Genomic DNA, 14,596 nt, shown 5'->3' with positions numbered 1-14,596 from the left:
CCCGCTACTACGCTGTTTTTTCCCCTTCGATGAATGGAATCGACATAAACAGCATTTAAAAACTCGAAATTATTATACATTGTGGGCGTTTGGCCGAGTGCGTTCAACGGCGCCGCTGCGACGCTCCATTGGGTCACCAATAAAATTAATAAAAGTAAAAAAATAATAATGATAAACAAAAGCAGCGCCAATCTTCTGGCGTCTGCGCCACTGCGTCCATTGACGTTGGCGATCCGACTGCGCAGACAATGGAATAGTAAGGTCAAGAAATATTATTTTGGGGGGCAGAAGGGCCTGGGGGCTCCGCTTCTCAGATGACTGATGAGCAAGCCAAAAGTGAGTTCGAAGAAACGCACAACACGAAAAACCCACAAAAATTCATATAAATCGCAATGAATTTGTATGATGGTTTTTCGGTGTTGGTTCTGCAACACAGCCTGCCTACACAAACAAATGCAGCACAACAGCTCAGACAGTTTAGCATATTTATAGCTATTTTTAAAAGCCAAATATTAGACAAATTCATTCGCACCTTAAATTTTTTTAACTTTTATTTTATGTGTAATTAAATAGACATTAAAATGTTTTAAAATGCCCATTGAAGAATTCCACAAAACACAGTTAAAGAGAACTTCACATTAACAAAAAGCTAAACGTGTTACTTGAATATTGAAGTAAATTTAATTAAAAATACATAATTTTAATGGAACTTAGGAAACTGTAAACTATACCACTGACACTTTAAATACATTTATTAATTTTTACTTTGGTAGTCATAATTGTGACAACACTGAGCACAGCGTCCCCCACAGCTGTTGAATTTTTGAGCTTTTAATTTTTTCGAAAAAGCAACACATAAAATTTGAATATTAAGCCCAAGGAAGAGGAAGCGAGGGCGCTGCACTCTGGCAAATAAATGAGAGAGAAAGAGAGGGGGAAATTAAGCAACAACGCATTTTCTTGGCACTCGCTTTTTTTGGGGCGTGCCTAAAAGGGGGTCGCAGGGGGCCCAAGTGCGCTACTCAACCATGGCGATGAAAAGCAGGCGGAAGACGGAGGAGGGATCTCCCCAAAATTTGGGTCAATGTACACAGAATACACTTTCACGCCTAGAGAACGAAGGAAAAAGAATAATTTTCAATATTTTCCGTGATGGTTTGTTAATTTTACAACATTAATATGTCAAAAACTGAGGGTGTAGTCCCAAAACCTCGCTGCATTTAGTTATTCTTATTTCTGAGAAATTCCCCTCATTTGTTGTCCCCCACTTTGCCGATTTCTTTACGACTCCAGGCGGTGTTAATTGATTGAAGGCGGGCAAGATTGGCGACCTCCAAAGTGGGTGGCCGGGGTCGGTTTCTTACCCTGGGGATGCAACCACAACCGGAAGTTGTCAGCCAGTTCAGCAGGCGAAAATGTATTTTATTTTAAGATAAGTGAGTCAAAGCACTAAAACCATTGCACAGATAAGTGTGGAGTGGAGTGCAGATAGTGCAGATGAAAGATGTCGCCCTAGACATCTTGAAAGATTACATTTTGGAACGACCACCCATTATCATCCTCATAGATAAGATGGGATGAAGCCTCAAGGGCTTCACGGGATGCTGATGAAAGTTTATTGGGTTGGAAACAATAAAATGATTACATAGTAAAAGCCTCTAATGGATTATTTCAATGGTTATTTAGACTATTAAACATTTTTGGGAGTAAACAGTGATTCAGCAACCATAAAATATTGTTATTTAAAAACTAATAACCATATTGTACTAATGTTCCATAAAAAGCTTTAATAAAACTATAGACATCAACTAAAAATCGTTAGGTTTTTTTGATTTTTGAAAATATTAAAACGATAGTAATTAAATTCATTTATGATTGTTATATTACACCCCATTCTGCATAAATTAGTTTTTATGCGTATTTTTGTTAGTCTTTAAAGGAAATCCGTTCGATTGTTTATGGCCTTCGATGGATTTCAAACTTGTTCTTAATGAGCTTTGTTACCTTTTTTGCAACAATAAGAGGTAGTAGCAATTGGATTTAGTCTTAAAATGGAAATTAGTCATAGGCTGTATGAGTTACACAACACAGCTGCAAACATCAATCATCATTATTTAACTGGGCAGAACTATTTTAATGATGCATTAATTGATTTTCGAACGTGTGACAAATTTTAATGGGTTACAAACAAAGGAATGTTACAAAATAGAATTTAAAGGTGACTTTAGTATGATAATGTGTAAATTGTTAATCAGAAATTAACAGAAATTAACAAAACTAACATCATGATTGACATCTTTAGCAAAAGATATCGAAACACCGAGAAGTAGTTGAAATAGAGTCATCAAATATCAAATGGGACCATGAAACCTTTCCCATGCAATCGTATTATCCCACCGAAATCAACCAAGTAGAACCCTTCCCCGAAATTGGAGCTTTTCCTATGGACACGATTAGAGTAGCTGATCATTATTTTCAGTCAGAGAGACAAAAGCGAATCCCACAGTTTTTTAGTTCGTAGTTCGAATCTCTAGCACATGAGGATGGCCATTTTTGGGGCGCATGCGCAGCCGTCAGAACCGAGCAAAAATGAGCAGAAGATGGCCAAGACCGGGACTTATGGCCATGTAAAGCGTACTGGGCCGCTGTCAATGCCAAACACGATTGACAAGCCACTGGAGCAATAAGCGTTCGACTTGGCAGTTCGGATTTGGAATTGGTAGCGAGTTCCGCTGAATGGGGAAAATCGACTCGGAAGTTGTCACTTTGGGCAGGGACAACGTGAACGCATGTCTCATCAATCATTGTATCTTAGTATCTGCGTAACGAGCTGTGTATACAAATACAAATAAAAAGGAAAAGAAGTACGTAACATATGCAAAAGGCTAAATCCCAAGCGGGACGCCCTCTAATTGATTACATGCTTCGGTTGGAAACTAATCCCCCAAAGACTTTAAGCCAACTGGAATTTTTCGCAAGCGTTTTTTTCTGCTGTGACTTGACAGTTTAGTTGGAACACATGAGCCAGCACAAGATGGCAATGACATTGTTTATTAAACATTTCATATAAATGATTTTAATTATTGTTCTTCGGCTGGCCAGCGCGTCGATGATCTCACTTTTCGATTGAAAAGCGAGAAATTCGTTTTCGTTTATTGCATGCATAATAAATAAATGGTCTAGTCTGGAGCACCGACACATGGTTCCCCCAACTATCCAGATGTGTTCGGGGATCACTGGAATAACCCAGAAAAGCGATCAACTTGATTGTGTTAATTTGCAATCGAGAACTTTGGAAGGAAAGTTATGGTATCTAAACACTTCCGCATCTGAAATAATTGAGAGAAATTACTGGCGATGGATAAGTACTTTGTCATAATAATTGAAATAGCAGAAGGAAATTGTATTCAATTTTTTTTTCAGCAACTTGAAATTATAAATTGTGAGGTCTTTAGTAAATAAATTATAAAAGCTCTATATACATAAATTCATTTTACATATTACATTTTAGTTTAGATTTTAAAAACACGAAAAACAAAAACTGCAAATAGTTTTTAAGGATTTACAAAAACAATGAGGAAGTTCAATAAACCACAACTTAAAGATCTCTGCATTTTGAATAGTTTCTTCTGGACTTTAACCCTGAGGAATATAATCGATAATCAAGAAACCATCTGCAAATCAAAGTCATAAAACAAACCACAATAAATCTTTCACAAACCATAAGAAGGTAAAATAGAAATACTGCCTTTACTAAATTGGTTTTATGGGTTATCGCCAAAAAAGTGACCGCAAGTAAGAAACCATCTGTGGTTGAAACAAAGGCTTCAGTGGGAATCACTTAAAAATCAGCATGTTATTAGTGCAATTACTATCTCATTTTCAACTCCGCCCCCCTTTTCAAAGTAGTTCCCATCTGCTGGTGCATTTAGATCATCCAGCCCCCGACTTGCATGTCCATTTGGCATATCTTTTAATTAAAACAAAAGTTTTGCTCTCAAACCTCAAAGATATTCGCAGCACGCATGGCTTCCATTTTGACCATCAAACTTCCAGTCCCCCCTCAACTACGCCCCCTTTTGTAATAAGGCGACCGCAGTCTTCACTCCAAATGTTGCATGCAAATGAAAGAGCAGATTAGTAGTAGTGGCAAGAAGGCCAGAGAACTACTTCACCTACTAAAGTTACAGAATACAGTACACACTCATTAAGTAGTCGGAAAACGTTATTCCATCCGCCCCCTCTTGACCACCCGGCCCCACCCCCGGGAAAACCCCACCATTGCCATTTTAAAGGGGGGCGTACGAAGTTAATAGACTCTCCACTACACTCGCTTAATTATCACAAAGAGATAGACCCAGAGCAAAGTTAAAAGCACTTTTCAAATGGGCAAGTGTTTTCCACCCCCCCTTTTCCACAATTTCCCATTTTTCTGTGGTGCGTGTGTCTGCTTTATTAGATGATGATAACTGGCTAATGAGTTGAACTCTGCGGCAAGCCAAGCAACGACACAGTGACTACACTGTTAAAAAATATAAATATTTTGCGATAGCTTCAAGAATATATAAATCAAACGAAAATGAGAATAACCATTTCAATTTCTTTATTTTTTAATAATAAATAAAATGCTTCAGTTGTGAGTCACGTTATTTTTCCCAGTGTACTTCGAGTGGAGCGTGTACTGACCAAATGCATAAGTTTGTCCAGAGAGAAACAACAACATTCATGGAGCCGCGGAACCTTACTCATAAGTCAGAAAGCTACCCGCACATTTTCAACAACATCTCTGATCTTGAGTTTAATGTCTCATCGTGACATACTCTTTCCCATAATGAAAGATATGCCAACTAGGTGCGTGCAGGCTATCTTGTACAACTAATCTGAAAGTGGATCTAAGCCGTGGTAAGCATTTTTACATTACATTTAGATTCGCTAATTAAAACGTAAAAAATGGTGGTACAAATGAGGAAATGTACCTTATATGCAGAGAACGTTTGATAAACAGATTAATGTTTGTGTAACTTTTACAGATTTACTAATGCCTTATCAACTAATTTACTCAAATTAAACTTATCTGAAAGATTAATACATATATGAAAAACCTGAAGTGATTATTTATATAACATCGTGAAGAGTATCTACACATTCGATGAAGTTTGTGGTGTTTTGTGTTTCAAAGTTTTGGCGAAGGTGAGCTGCAAAAACCGAGACATAAAAAATAAACAGAAAACGCTAAGCGAATAATTGGAAGAGCCCACGATTCTTCTAGCAGACCTTAGAGGCCAAGAAGCCCCGAAAATAAAGAAAACAGTTAAAAGATAACTGCGCTTTATTTGCGCCCACTTTGTATATGTATACATCGCATATACGAAAATATCTGTATTTAAAAGATTGTCTGCGGTGGGGCATGACCGCATGCAAAGCAAAGTCAGGTACGAGAACTGAGATACTCCCAACTTTATTCGACTGTCAATGGCAAATGCCAGGCGAATGGTTTATAATATCACTTTGCTTGTTTGCCCGTGCATTTGTCGGGTTAATCTCCCCAGAAAAGACCCCAAATAAGTGATCGAAACTCGGTCTTAACATTGAATTTCCCTGAGACGGCTCTTATCGCCCGAAGTAGCACTACACATTAGTTATCAGCAAGGGAAACACGGGCGATAGAACTAAACAAATAGAGAATTTCGGTCGATCGATAAGCGGAGAGCACAACTGACTCATTCAATTTGGCAACCAAGAAAATACAACATTATCTATTGTTCTGCTACAGATAAGCATGAGTTTTTTATGTACGGAAATACCTATCGCCACAGTGCACTTCATTTTGCGACCACGACTGTGCCGATTAGCCCACAGGTAGGCAGGAGTGCAAAAAGGGGTTGCAAAAACCAGAAGTCGCACTCCGACTTGTCAGCCTGCAGCTGCCAAGGTGGCAAGGACAAGGGGACGAATGAATGTGACTCAACCAGAAGTTGACTCAACAGCGACACCCGGGGGCAAGGAAACATTGGGGTTGGGGTCACGGAAATGCAGCCGAAAATGGCGATCAATGGAAAAAAAATCAAAGATTTTTGTGGTTTTCTTTGACTGCTGAAGAAGAAATGGTACTTCGGCTTCAAGTTTTTGTTTCAAGATCACACAACCACAAAATATGATGTAAGGATCTTCAAGCTGTTTTTCTTATCAGCTAAAATGTTCATTTCTAATCAGAAAAGGGAAATAAGAAACTGTTCTGTGCGCAGATTAAATTATGGTATAAATAAAACCATACAAAGATATATCAAAGGCCTTGACCTGAACCTTGAAAGCGAAATGCCGCTCTGATAAGAAGCACTAATGAAGAGCTTTAAATGTACGTAATATAGGGGAACTGAAAGATTTTAAATATATGTATATTGTTTTTAAATATAATCAATTTAAAGATGAATACTATCTCTTGACTGAATATATTACTTAATGGAATGTTTTGGCTCTTAGTGAGAGCACAAAATGAGGAAATAATACTTAATAAACATCCATATTTTACACAGAATTAAGTGAAGAATTGTTCTTTATAATATTTCTAACAAATGCTCGTTGGCAAATCTAGAACAATATCGACAAAATTCTTTTTAAATATGTTGAAATCAAATTGCTGAGCATTGCAAATATTTGTTTGCCCCCCAAATACATTGAAAAATGATTGTGCAACCGCAATTGTTAAGTTCATATTTTTCTATTGGAAGTTCCCATTTAAGCGGAATGTCCAATAGGAAAAGCTGATATGCCATCAATTCACCCTTATATAAAATAGATTTTAAGATAGCATATTACTAGATATTACTCACTTATCATCGAGATCGACGGGCAGCCGCTTGAGCTCCGACATGTCCAGCTCCAGCCGCAGATTGGACACTTCGCAGAGCAGGCGATCGCGCTCCAGACTCAACTCCTTGATCTTGGCGTGCAGGGCATTGTTCTCCCGGAGCAGCTCGTCCACATTGTAGGGAATCGCATGCACATGGTGATGGGGCATGGCGATGGAGAGGGGCAGGGGCAGCGAAACGGGTCCTGGTAGGGCGACACCCCCACCGGAAGCGCCCGGCCCACCTTGGTTTTCCATAAACATCATGGAGCTGGCCATCAGCAGGGACTGCGTGGTCTGATGGAGCAGCAATTCCTGATCGCCATCCGAGTTCTGGGAGAGATTCTTCAGATCGGCCTCGGACATGTTTTGTTTATAACCTTTGCGGGGATCGGCTGCACTCTCCTATTCGATGTGCTTTTGTGGCCAAAACATTATAGCCCGCCACGCACACGCACTCGCGCGAATGAGGGGAGGTGGGGGAGAGGGTGATAAAACAGCGAAACAGGCAGAACCACTTTGAATCTCACAATAAGAACTGAAAATGCAGCTTGCTGCGACTTGAAACTTCACTCGTATTGTAATTGAATGACCTTCGTATATTATACTCTGCCTCTAAAAGCGGAGCCAGCACTTCGAATCGCGAGCAACAGTTGGTGTTGATGCGGATCGGGGGGGATATTCTCGGATATTCTCGGAATTACGGATTTTCAATTCACGCGCGACGAAAAACACGACGCACTCGTCGTTCGACGTTTGGAAACAGTGTGGCCGTGCTGCGGGCGCCGCAGCATGCCGCAGTGTGACCGTAGTGCACGCAAGTCAAAATACGCATTTCGTATTCAAAAAATATACCGCATCAAATGTGACATTTTAAAACAGCCGTTTTATTTTAAACTTTTAGTTGTTTTATTTAATTTAACTATTTAAGAAGCGCATAAACTATCTTATAATAATGCTCAATATACACTATACATAAGCATTTTTTTTAATTTATTAAATTTAAAACTCATTAAAACTAAATATTCGTGCGTTAATTAAGATTTATTTTGGAACTGCCAATGATCCATTCCTGGTTGATCTAGTTCCCCAGAAAACTTTCAAAAAAATCCATATAAAAATAATAAGCCGACATGAATAACGCAAATATAACTATTATACTAACAGGGCCACCAGGTGCAAATTTAACTGGGATAATATTTATTAGCTTATTATGTATGTAATCATGATTTTCAGGAGTGGGTAAAACTACACTGGTCCACAAAATCTGCTCGGCTCTGCGGGATAAGGGACGAATTCTTCAAGGATTCTACACAGAGGACGTGCGAGGTGAGGGCATCAGCCAAAGAATCGGCTTCGACGTGGTCACGTTGGCCGGAAAACGGGGAATCCTATCTCGCAAGAATCCCGAGGACCAGCTGCGACGCCCCAAAGTGGGAGAGTATTCGGTGTTTGTGCAGGACTTCGAAAGCATTGCTCTGCCAGTCCTTGGCACACAGGATTCCCAACCAGAGCCGGATCTACTGGTCGTGGATGAAGTGGGCAAAATGGAGCTGCTTAGCAAGCGGTTTGAGTCGGCCCTCGCTGATCTCCTAAAGAAAAAGCGGGCCCTATTGGTCACCATACCCGAAAAATCAACATTGGCTTTGGTGGAGCAGCTGAGAAAGTCAGCAGGATCCAAGATTTACCAAGTGACCAAATCCAATAGGAACGACTTGGCTGGAGAAATTACAGAAGAGATTACAAAAGCACTTCTTTAACAAAGTAAAATTGTTGGTCTTTTTAATAGTGCCTAGATGTATAATGGTGCTCCCGATCCTCCGCCGCTGGGAGATCATCATCCGATGCTACGCATCCACGGAGCCAGTTGTTGAGTGATTCATTGCGGGCGGCGGCATGGCTGAAGTCAGTGACTGGGATTCGCTCTTCCTCGTCGATCGTTTGCGAACACGCTTGGTTTCCCTAGCCCAGTCCATTTCATTGTAGTGCTGCTCGGAAGCGGTCCAGTGGTACTCCTGTCGGCTGACCAGTTCCGGGTACTTTTGCTCGAACTCCTTGTCGGGTGGCAGTAGTAGCTCCCACCGTTTTGTGTTATTCACCCGGGCCACAGTCTTCAAAACGTCGAGTGTTTCCGCAGGAGGTAACTGGGTGGCGGCCATTACCTGAGCTCGGAACAGGTAGGGCGTGCGGGAGAAACGGAAGAGCTGCGGATGGAATTGAGGGCATTAGTACAAGATGAGTGATCGCTACACCCGTGCCAGAACTCACTATATAATCTCTGGCGCGAATCATCTGCTCTGCGGACACACCGTTCGCATGGGACAGCACCTTTTCGGGAAAGACCACCTCGGATTTCGGCACCCAGTTGCCGTGCAGTAGGATGCCCACCTGGGGCAGCAAAGCCAGCACCTTGTCGGCAGCCACATGCGGATCCACGTGCTCCGCGAGAATACTAATGACGTCGCTGAACGAGAGCATCCGCGCATCCCTCAGTAGCACTGTAAGCTGCTCCAGCAGCGGCATAGACTTCAGCATGGCCTTGTTGTAGACGGGAAGTACTTGGGCGGCAGCGGAAGCGGCAGGTGGGGCTACCGTCTGCACATGCTCGTCGTAGGGCAGAAGCTTGCGAAGATATTCGTCAGGAGCGAGAGCCAAAGAGGAACTGCCGTGATGACTGGTGGCAAAGAGCTTCTGGCGCTCCAATTCGGCGGTGGGCGTGGCCCTCGAGTGCCAGTACGCCTCGCACCACGGCTCATCCGCAATTCGCTGGACGAAACCGTCGTAGGTGCCAGCACGTTGCTCCTTTCCGCTGTTTTTGGCATTTCCTCGTGCAAATTTAACCGTGACCTGCTGCAGCACCTCGTCATCGTCCGTGTCCTCCGTTTGAGCCTTCAGTTCCGCCTTCTTGCGCTTGTCCTCCTTATCGAAGTGGCTGAGAACGGGGCGCATTTGCACTATGGAAGTGAGTGGCGACAGATGCACCTCCCGATCCGTAAAGATGCCCACTATGTACTTGGCCACATCGGTTATGGAACGCGAGCTTGTGAAGGCCTGTTTGTCCATGATGCCACGTTTGTAGGTGGGTCGCTCCTGACCCTTCGGCGGCACTGCTCCATAGGTGTTCTTTCCGTCGGCTGCCACAGCAAATTGCTCGCCCTTGAAGCGATCGAAGTGGGCCGACTCAATGTCCAGGCCGAAGTCCACCTTCACCTCCTGGGCGATTGGTTTTACACAACAATTGACAATCACGGAATCATCGTGGTTCGGGAGCTCCGTTTTCGTGGGGTATTGAAAGAGATACAAGCTGTCCCTCAGGTTCTTCGACAGGAATACGGGAATCTGGCGGGGATGGGCGGGCATTGTACTCATGGTATTGATAGTGCCACTCACATACTCACCTCCTCCACGACGGGATCGTCCTCGTCTTCCATTATTTAAATTTCGATTTGATAGTTTTGTCTGCCGACGGTGCACGCCTCAATGTCCAGTGTGACCAGGTTGCCTTCTTTTGCTAGCCAGCTCTGCAAACAGCTGATTGGCACAGTGGTAAACAATCACTCGAACTATCTCAATAGTAATACATTTTCCCTATGAAAAACATAGCCATAACAAAAAGTCATAGTAATTTAAAGTGCATTCCTTTTTTATATTAAACATAATAAATAATTTCAAAACATATATGTACAGCTCTGATTCTGTTCTTAAGAATGATGAGCGAAAATTATTAGAACTCAGCTGAAAGGTAGGATTAAATACTGTGACTATATATGCCTGCCTTAAAGTGAAACGAGTTTATAGCTTATATTAAACATTTTCGAAAGTTCTTCGATGCATATTTCACATGACTAAAATAAAATATACAAACTTAAATCATTTAAACTTAAATCATTTCAAATTATTAAAATAAATGTGCACTTTCCACTGTGCAAAGACAGAGTGTGCAAACACATTTTCCGCCTGCCGATTGGCGATACCGATTTTGTAATCGACCACGACGCCCGGGGAAGATGTCTCGACCGACCGCAACATTAAATTTATATACCCTATGCTCTTGGCCGCATACATAACCGGATCATGTTCACGGTCACGTCGGAGATCTACGGAGAAAACAACTACCAGACGACCCGCGATGGAGGTAAGGTGGTGTCGAAGTTCCGTTTCGTCTATCCGGAGGAGAAGCTGGAGGGGATTAGGACGGATAAAGACGGCGACCTTGAGGTGCCAAGGCCGAAACGTGGCGTGATCGAATTGGAACATTCCGAGGCCACGGAGCTCCGGCTGGTGGGATTACAGGTGTGGCGGGGAGCCCTTCTTCTGGCGGACTACCTTTTCTCCAAGAAGGATGAGTTTTCCCAGAAAACCCTAATGGAACTGGGAGCTGGTGTGGGCCTGACCAGCATAGCCGCCGGGATACACAATACCGGAAGGATCTATTGCACGGATGTGGACCTGGGATGCATACTGAAGCTGATCCGTGGCAATGTCCAAAGAAATTTCAAACTCCTCCGCGGCACAATATCAGTTCTGGAGTTTGATTTTCTCGCCTCGAAAGAGGATCAGTCGCAGGATCTGCTGGAGGCCATAGACAGTAGCGATGTAATCCTAGCTGCCGATGTCATCTACTGTGATACGCTAACCGATGCCTTCATCACCGTCTTGGATAACCTCCTGGATCGAGGTCGCCAAACTGGGAGACCCAAAACGATATATATGGCCCTGGAGAAGCGCTATGTGTTCACCCTGGAGGATTGCGATTCGGTGGCTCCCATGTACGAGTACCTCATCCGGCAGACGGTGAACAAGCCGTGGATCATGGAGCACCTGCCTCTGGATTTCCCCCAGTATTTCGAGTACGATCGCTGCAAGCAACTGGTTCTGATGAAGATCACCAGTCGTTGAAATGCATAAAGCACAGATAAAGACGTTCCGCTTCTTAGATTCAAATGACTCCTCGATGTACCTTAATAATTTAGTTAAATTATGGCTTTGTTACGTTAGGTTGAGATATCACTGGAATTAAACTAATAACTTTGATTGTGACGTTGTTTTTTGGAAAATTGTGGGTTGCAAATTGGGACTCTAGCCTTGTATTTTGAGGCTGTGAACCAAAGTAATGTCATACAACAGTCTCGAAAGTTTCGAAATCCAATTCTATGTTATGGTATATATGAACTTACAACTCTTTTTTATGACGAACTATATTTTCCCTTTAAATAAGAATGAACTTTTGGCATACAAGACGATTTATAAAATATAATTTGTGTACTTGCACCAAGTATTACTGGAAATGAATCATTTAAGATTAGTCAACAATATCTGATTGATTTACTGAAAAATTACCCAACGGAATAAATACAACTAATCTAAGCCCTGAACCCGTAAAAAATCAGTAACTGCTGCTCGGGATCAGAGATCCTGCATGGCCAGAATGATGTTCTCCAGAGCCTGGCGAGCGTCCGTCGCCGGGAAATGTTGCAGAACGGCCAGGGCGGCGGCTGTGTGCTTCCGCTGCAGTTCCTTGGTTTTGGTCAAAGCCGGCCCGGCTAGAATGGCCTTGTGGATCTTGTCGTAGTCGATGTTATCCACCGACTGCTTGCCAGCCTCCAGTTGAGAATACATGCCAGGGTCGTGCTCCAAGTGGAATAGGACTGGAGCACTAACCAGACTGAAAGTAACATCCAGCGGGAGTTGGGGGCACTGAAAAGGTTCGGCATCCAAGCAAGCCTGCCAAGCGAGCGCCAAATGTTTGCCAAAGCGGTAAGCATGCCGCTGCAGTTCCTCACTCTGACCGGCCAGCTTCAGCGAAGCTTGGCAGGATTTGCCCAGCAGGCTACCCGCATTAAGGATGTTACGGCACTCCCATTCCTCCTCCGGATTCCCGAGAACCTGGGCAATCGGCATTGGCGTCATCACGTCGTGCTCGTTGAAGTCCACTCCAACGCTGAGAGATGGTCGCTGGAAGGTTCCTGGCTTATATGGCAGCGGGTTGTTCTGTTCATCACGCTCTCCAATGAATTCTGACTCGGAAAAATCTCGCACCGCCGACGAGATCAGCTCCACCACCTCCTGGTTGCGCAGATTAGCCAGTTCCGCACTGGAATGGCCCAGAAGGTAGTCGCCGGTCAGCAGGCCGATCTTGTTGCCAAAGGACATGTCGTCGTAGGTGTCCACATCCTGCCCAGCCTGCGTGCTCGATTGCAGATTAACCACGCTCTAAAAAGGACATGATGTAAGTATTTTTATAATCAATGGACATATTGATGTTCGTTTCGTCAGTTCCGTCAACTAAATTAGAGGAAAGTTAAACTCATTTGCATACGAACCACTTTCAGCTTACGAGTCACTTTCGAATGCATTTGATCAAAAACTTACATTGTGCACCAGATGAGATATCCGTATCATCTCGGTGACCTCGGCCAAAGCTCTTTGTGAGTGCAGCACTCCGGCACTCTTGTCCTGCTCCACGTCTGGAACACTGGGTGCATGTCCTGCGGCCTTGGACACCAGGAGCACTATCAATCCCCAGGCTTGCATCGTGTTCTTGCCATTGTAGAGCAGGTGCCTGAAGCGGGAGATTCAGATAGATTACAACGCCCTAATAAGCCCTTAAGCACCACTCACTTGGCCGTCTTCATCAGCGGATGGGCGCTGCCCACCAGTTTGCGCAGGTGCAGCGCCACATTGGCGATCTCGTCGCTGAGCAGCCAGCGCAGACTGAGGAAGGACGTGGGATAGCCGACGATGCGCTCCGCCTCGCTGACCGCCCTATTCCAGTCGTGTCTCGGGGGCGGGGTCGTAACCTGTGGACTGGCATGCTTTCCACTGGTCGTCGTCGTCGAAGTCCAGCGCTGAGAAGTGAAAGTTTGCAGCGCAGGCGCAGCTTTGACCACTTGGAGTGGCTGCAGCTCGGCGGGAATCCTGCGGCGCAACTGTTGCATAATCCTTAACCCACTGGCGCGGTACATGGCCATTTTCTAGTTATTTTCGCCTTCAACACGACTATTGTTTGCAATTGCTTGTGTGAAAATCGCGTTTCTTAGCTCCGCTCAGTTGAATCGCTCGTCGAAAAGTGAAATCTTCGAGGTCCGCCGCTGCTTGCGTCTCTGCCGACGTCGCTGTCGGCATCACCTGCTGAAGCCGCTGCTTCTTCTTCTTCCCGGGCGGCCCACTTTTACAGTTGGTCGCTGCTCCGCTCTCAGGTGGCCGCCAAGCGTTCTGTTTGTTTTTATTGCCCCACGCAGTGTCATTGAATTCCGAGGGGTGGCGCAGGGGGTGTGTAACGGCGGTCTTGAGCGGGAACAGGTTTTCGCACGGCAGCGCCGCTTCGGTGCACACTTTTTGGCCATGGGGAGTACGGTCACTCTTAGGGATGGGAACACAAGAAGCTGGTGCAAGCGATGCAAGTGGATGCTAGTGATGACAAAACACTTATTTGTTTCCATTTAAATAGATTATAAATCATTGTATTCTACAATGTATTATAGTTTGTATTCACCTATAAAATAATTTGTTTTAAAAAGGATCAAACAAACAGTTGGCGGAATTGATTCATACAAAATAGAAATATCTTTTGTTTTAAACTTTATTTCACTCACCTTAGTCATTCGCACCACAATTTCATTAAAGGGTTTCTATTAAATTTAAGAAATCTGTTATTTATTTATATATCTTTTGAAGACACAGACAGAGAACCAATAACTTAAAAATTATACCATCCTAAATTAAGAAATTGTAATTTGTTGTATATTT

At 43.5% G+C, this 14,596-nt stretch overlaps 5 protein-coding genes across 5 annotated transcripts in view; 2 read left to right on the top strand and 3 right to left on the bottom strand.

Moving 5' to 3' along the window:
• The window catches only part of LOC6738948 (IQ motif and SEC7 domain-containing protein 1), a 41,330-nt gene extending 33,672 nt beyond the window's left edge, over nucleotides 1-7,658 (bottom strand). Inside the window, exon 1 of the mRNA XM_016171857.3 lies at nucleotides 6,831-7,658. Coding sequence (XP_016032771.1) covers nucleotides 6,831-7,213 — 383 coding nt within the window. The 5' untranslated portion in view covers nucleotides 7,214-7,658. The remainder of the gene's footprint in view (nucleotides 1-6,830) is intronic.
• A 236-nt stretch (nucleotides 7,659-7,894) lies between these two features.
• LOC6738942 (cancer-related nucleoside-triphosphatase) lies at nucleotides 7,895-8,617 on the top strand. The gene is made up of 2 exons (XM_002085701.4): nucleotides 7,895-8,023; nucleotides 8,084-8,617. The coding sequence occupies exons 1-2, from the start codon at nucleotides 7,981-7,983 to the stop codon at nucleotides 8,605-8,607; spliced, it is 567 nt and encodes a 188-aa protein (XP_002085737.1). The 5' UTR covers nucleotides 7,895-7,980; the 3' UTR covers nucleotides 8,608-8,617.
• On the bottom strand, nucleotides 8,600-10,396 carry LOC6738941 (DNA-directed RNA polymerase III subunit RPC5). Its single transcript, XM_002085700.4, has 3 exons — nucleotides 10,246-10,396; nucleotides 9,116-10,186; nucleotides 8,600-9,051 (listed from the first exon to the last, which is right to left on the bottom strand). Exons 1-3 carry the CDS (start codon nucleotides 10,276-10,278, stop codon nucleotides 8,695-8,697), a joined length of 1,461 nt encoding a protein of 486 aa, XP_002085736.1. The 5' UTR covers nucleotides 10,279-10,396; the 3' UTR covers nucleotides 8,600-8,694.
• Nucleotides 10,397-10,787: 391 nt separating this feature from the next.
• LOC6738940 (methyltransferase-like protein 22) lies at nucleotides 10,788-11,881 on the top strand. The gene has a single exon (XM_002085699.4). The coding sequence runs from the start codon at nucleotides 10,922-10,924 to the stop codon at nucleotides 11,744-11,746; it is 825 nt and encodes a 274-aa protein (XP_002085735.1). The 5' UTR covers nucleotides 10,788-10,921; the 3' UTR covers nucleotides 11,747-11,881.
• A 146-nt stretch (nucleotides 11,882-12,027) lies between these two features.
• Nucleotides 12,028-14,226, bottom strand: LOC6738939 (all trans-polyprenyl-diphosphate synthase PDSS2). The gene is made up of 3 exons (XM_002085698.4): nucleotides 13,469-14,226; nucleotides 13,220-13,409; nucleotides 12,028-13,060 (listed from the first exon to the last, which is right to left on the bottom strand). The coding sequence occupies exons 1-3, from the start codon at nucleotides 13,816-13,818 to the stop codon at nucleotides 12,254-12,256; spliced, it is 1,347 nt and encodes a 448-aa protein (XP_002085734.2). The 5' UTR covers nucleotides 13,819-14,226; the 3' UTR covers nucleotides 12,028-12,253.
• Between the last annotated feature and the right edge of the window lie 370 nt (nucleotides 14,227-14,596).

Source organism: Drosophila simulans, chromosome 3L, assembly GCF_016746395.2.
Source record: "Drosophila simulans strain w501 chromosome 3L, Prin_Dsim_3.1, whole genome shotgun sequence".
Taxonomy (NCBI): Eukaryota; Metazoa; Arthropoda; class Insecta; order Diptera; family Drosophilidae; genus Drosophila; species Drosophila simulans.
Note: the sequence above shows the minus strand (reverse complement) of the source record. Positions and strands in the feature narration are given on the sequence as shown.

What these genes read in the sequence shown, in the direction of transcription:
- LOC6738942 (XM_002085701.4), top strand. Translation starts at nt 7,981, where the DNA reads ATGAATAACGCAAATATAACTATTATACTAACAGGGCCACCAG. An exon ending in TATACTAACAGGGCCACCAG is followed by an intron (nt 8,024 to 8,083) that starts GTGCAAATTTAA and finishes CATGATTTTCAG; the next exon opens with GAGTGGGTAAAACTACACTG.
- LOC6738941 (XM_002085700.4), bottom strand. Translation starts at nt 10,278, where the DNA reads ATGGAAGACGAGGACGATCCCGTCGTGGAGGAG. An exon ending in ACGATCCCGTCGTGGAGGAG is followed by an intron (nt 10,187 to 10,245) that starts GTGAGTATGTGA and finishes CATCCCCGCCAG; the next exon opens with ATTCCCGTATTCCTGTCGAA. An exon ending in TTCGCGCCAGAGATTATATA is followed by an intron (nt 9,052 to 9,115) that starts GTGAGTTCTGGC and finishes TTCCATCCGCAG; the next exon opens with CTCTTCCGTTTCTCCCGCAC.
- LOC6738940 (XM_002085699.4), top strand. Translation starts at nt 10,922, where the DNA reads ATGTTCACGGTCACGTCGGAGATCTACGGAGAAAACAACTACCAGACG.
- LOC6738939 (XM_002085698.4), bottom strand. Translation starts at nt 13,818, where the DNA reads ATGGCCATGTACCGCGCCAGTGGGTTAAGGATTATGCAACAGTTGCGC. An exon ending in CCGCTGATGAAGACGGCCAA is followed by an intron (nt 13,410 to 13,468) that starts GTGAGTGGTGCT and finishes CTCCCGCTTCAG; the next exon opens with GCACCTGCTCTACAATGGCA. An exon ending in TATCTCATCTGGTGCACAAT is followed by an intron (nt 13,061 to 13,219) that starts GTAAGTTTTTGA and finishes TGTCCTTTTTAG; the next exon opens with AGCGTGGTTAATCTGCAATC.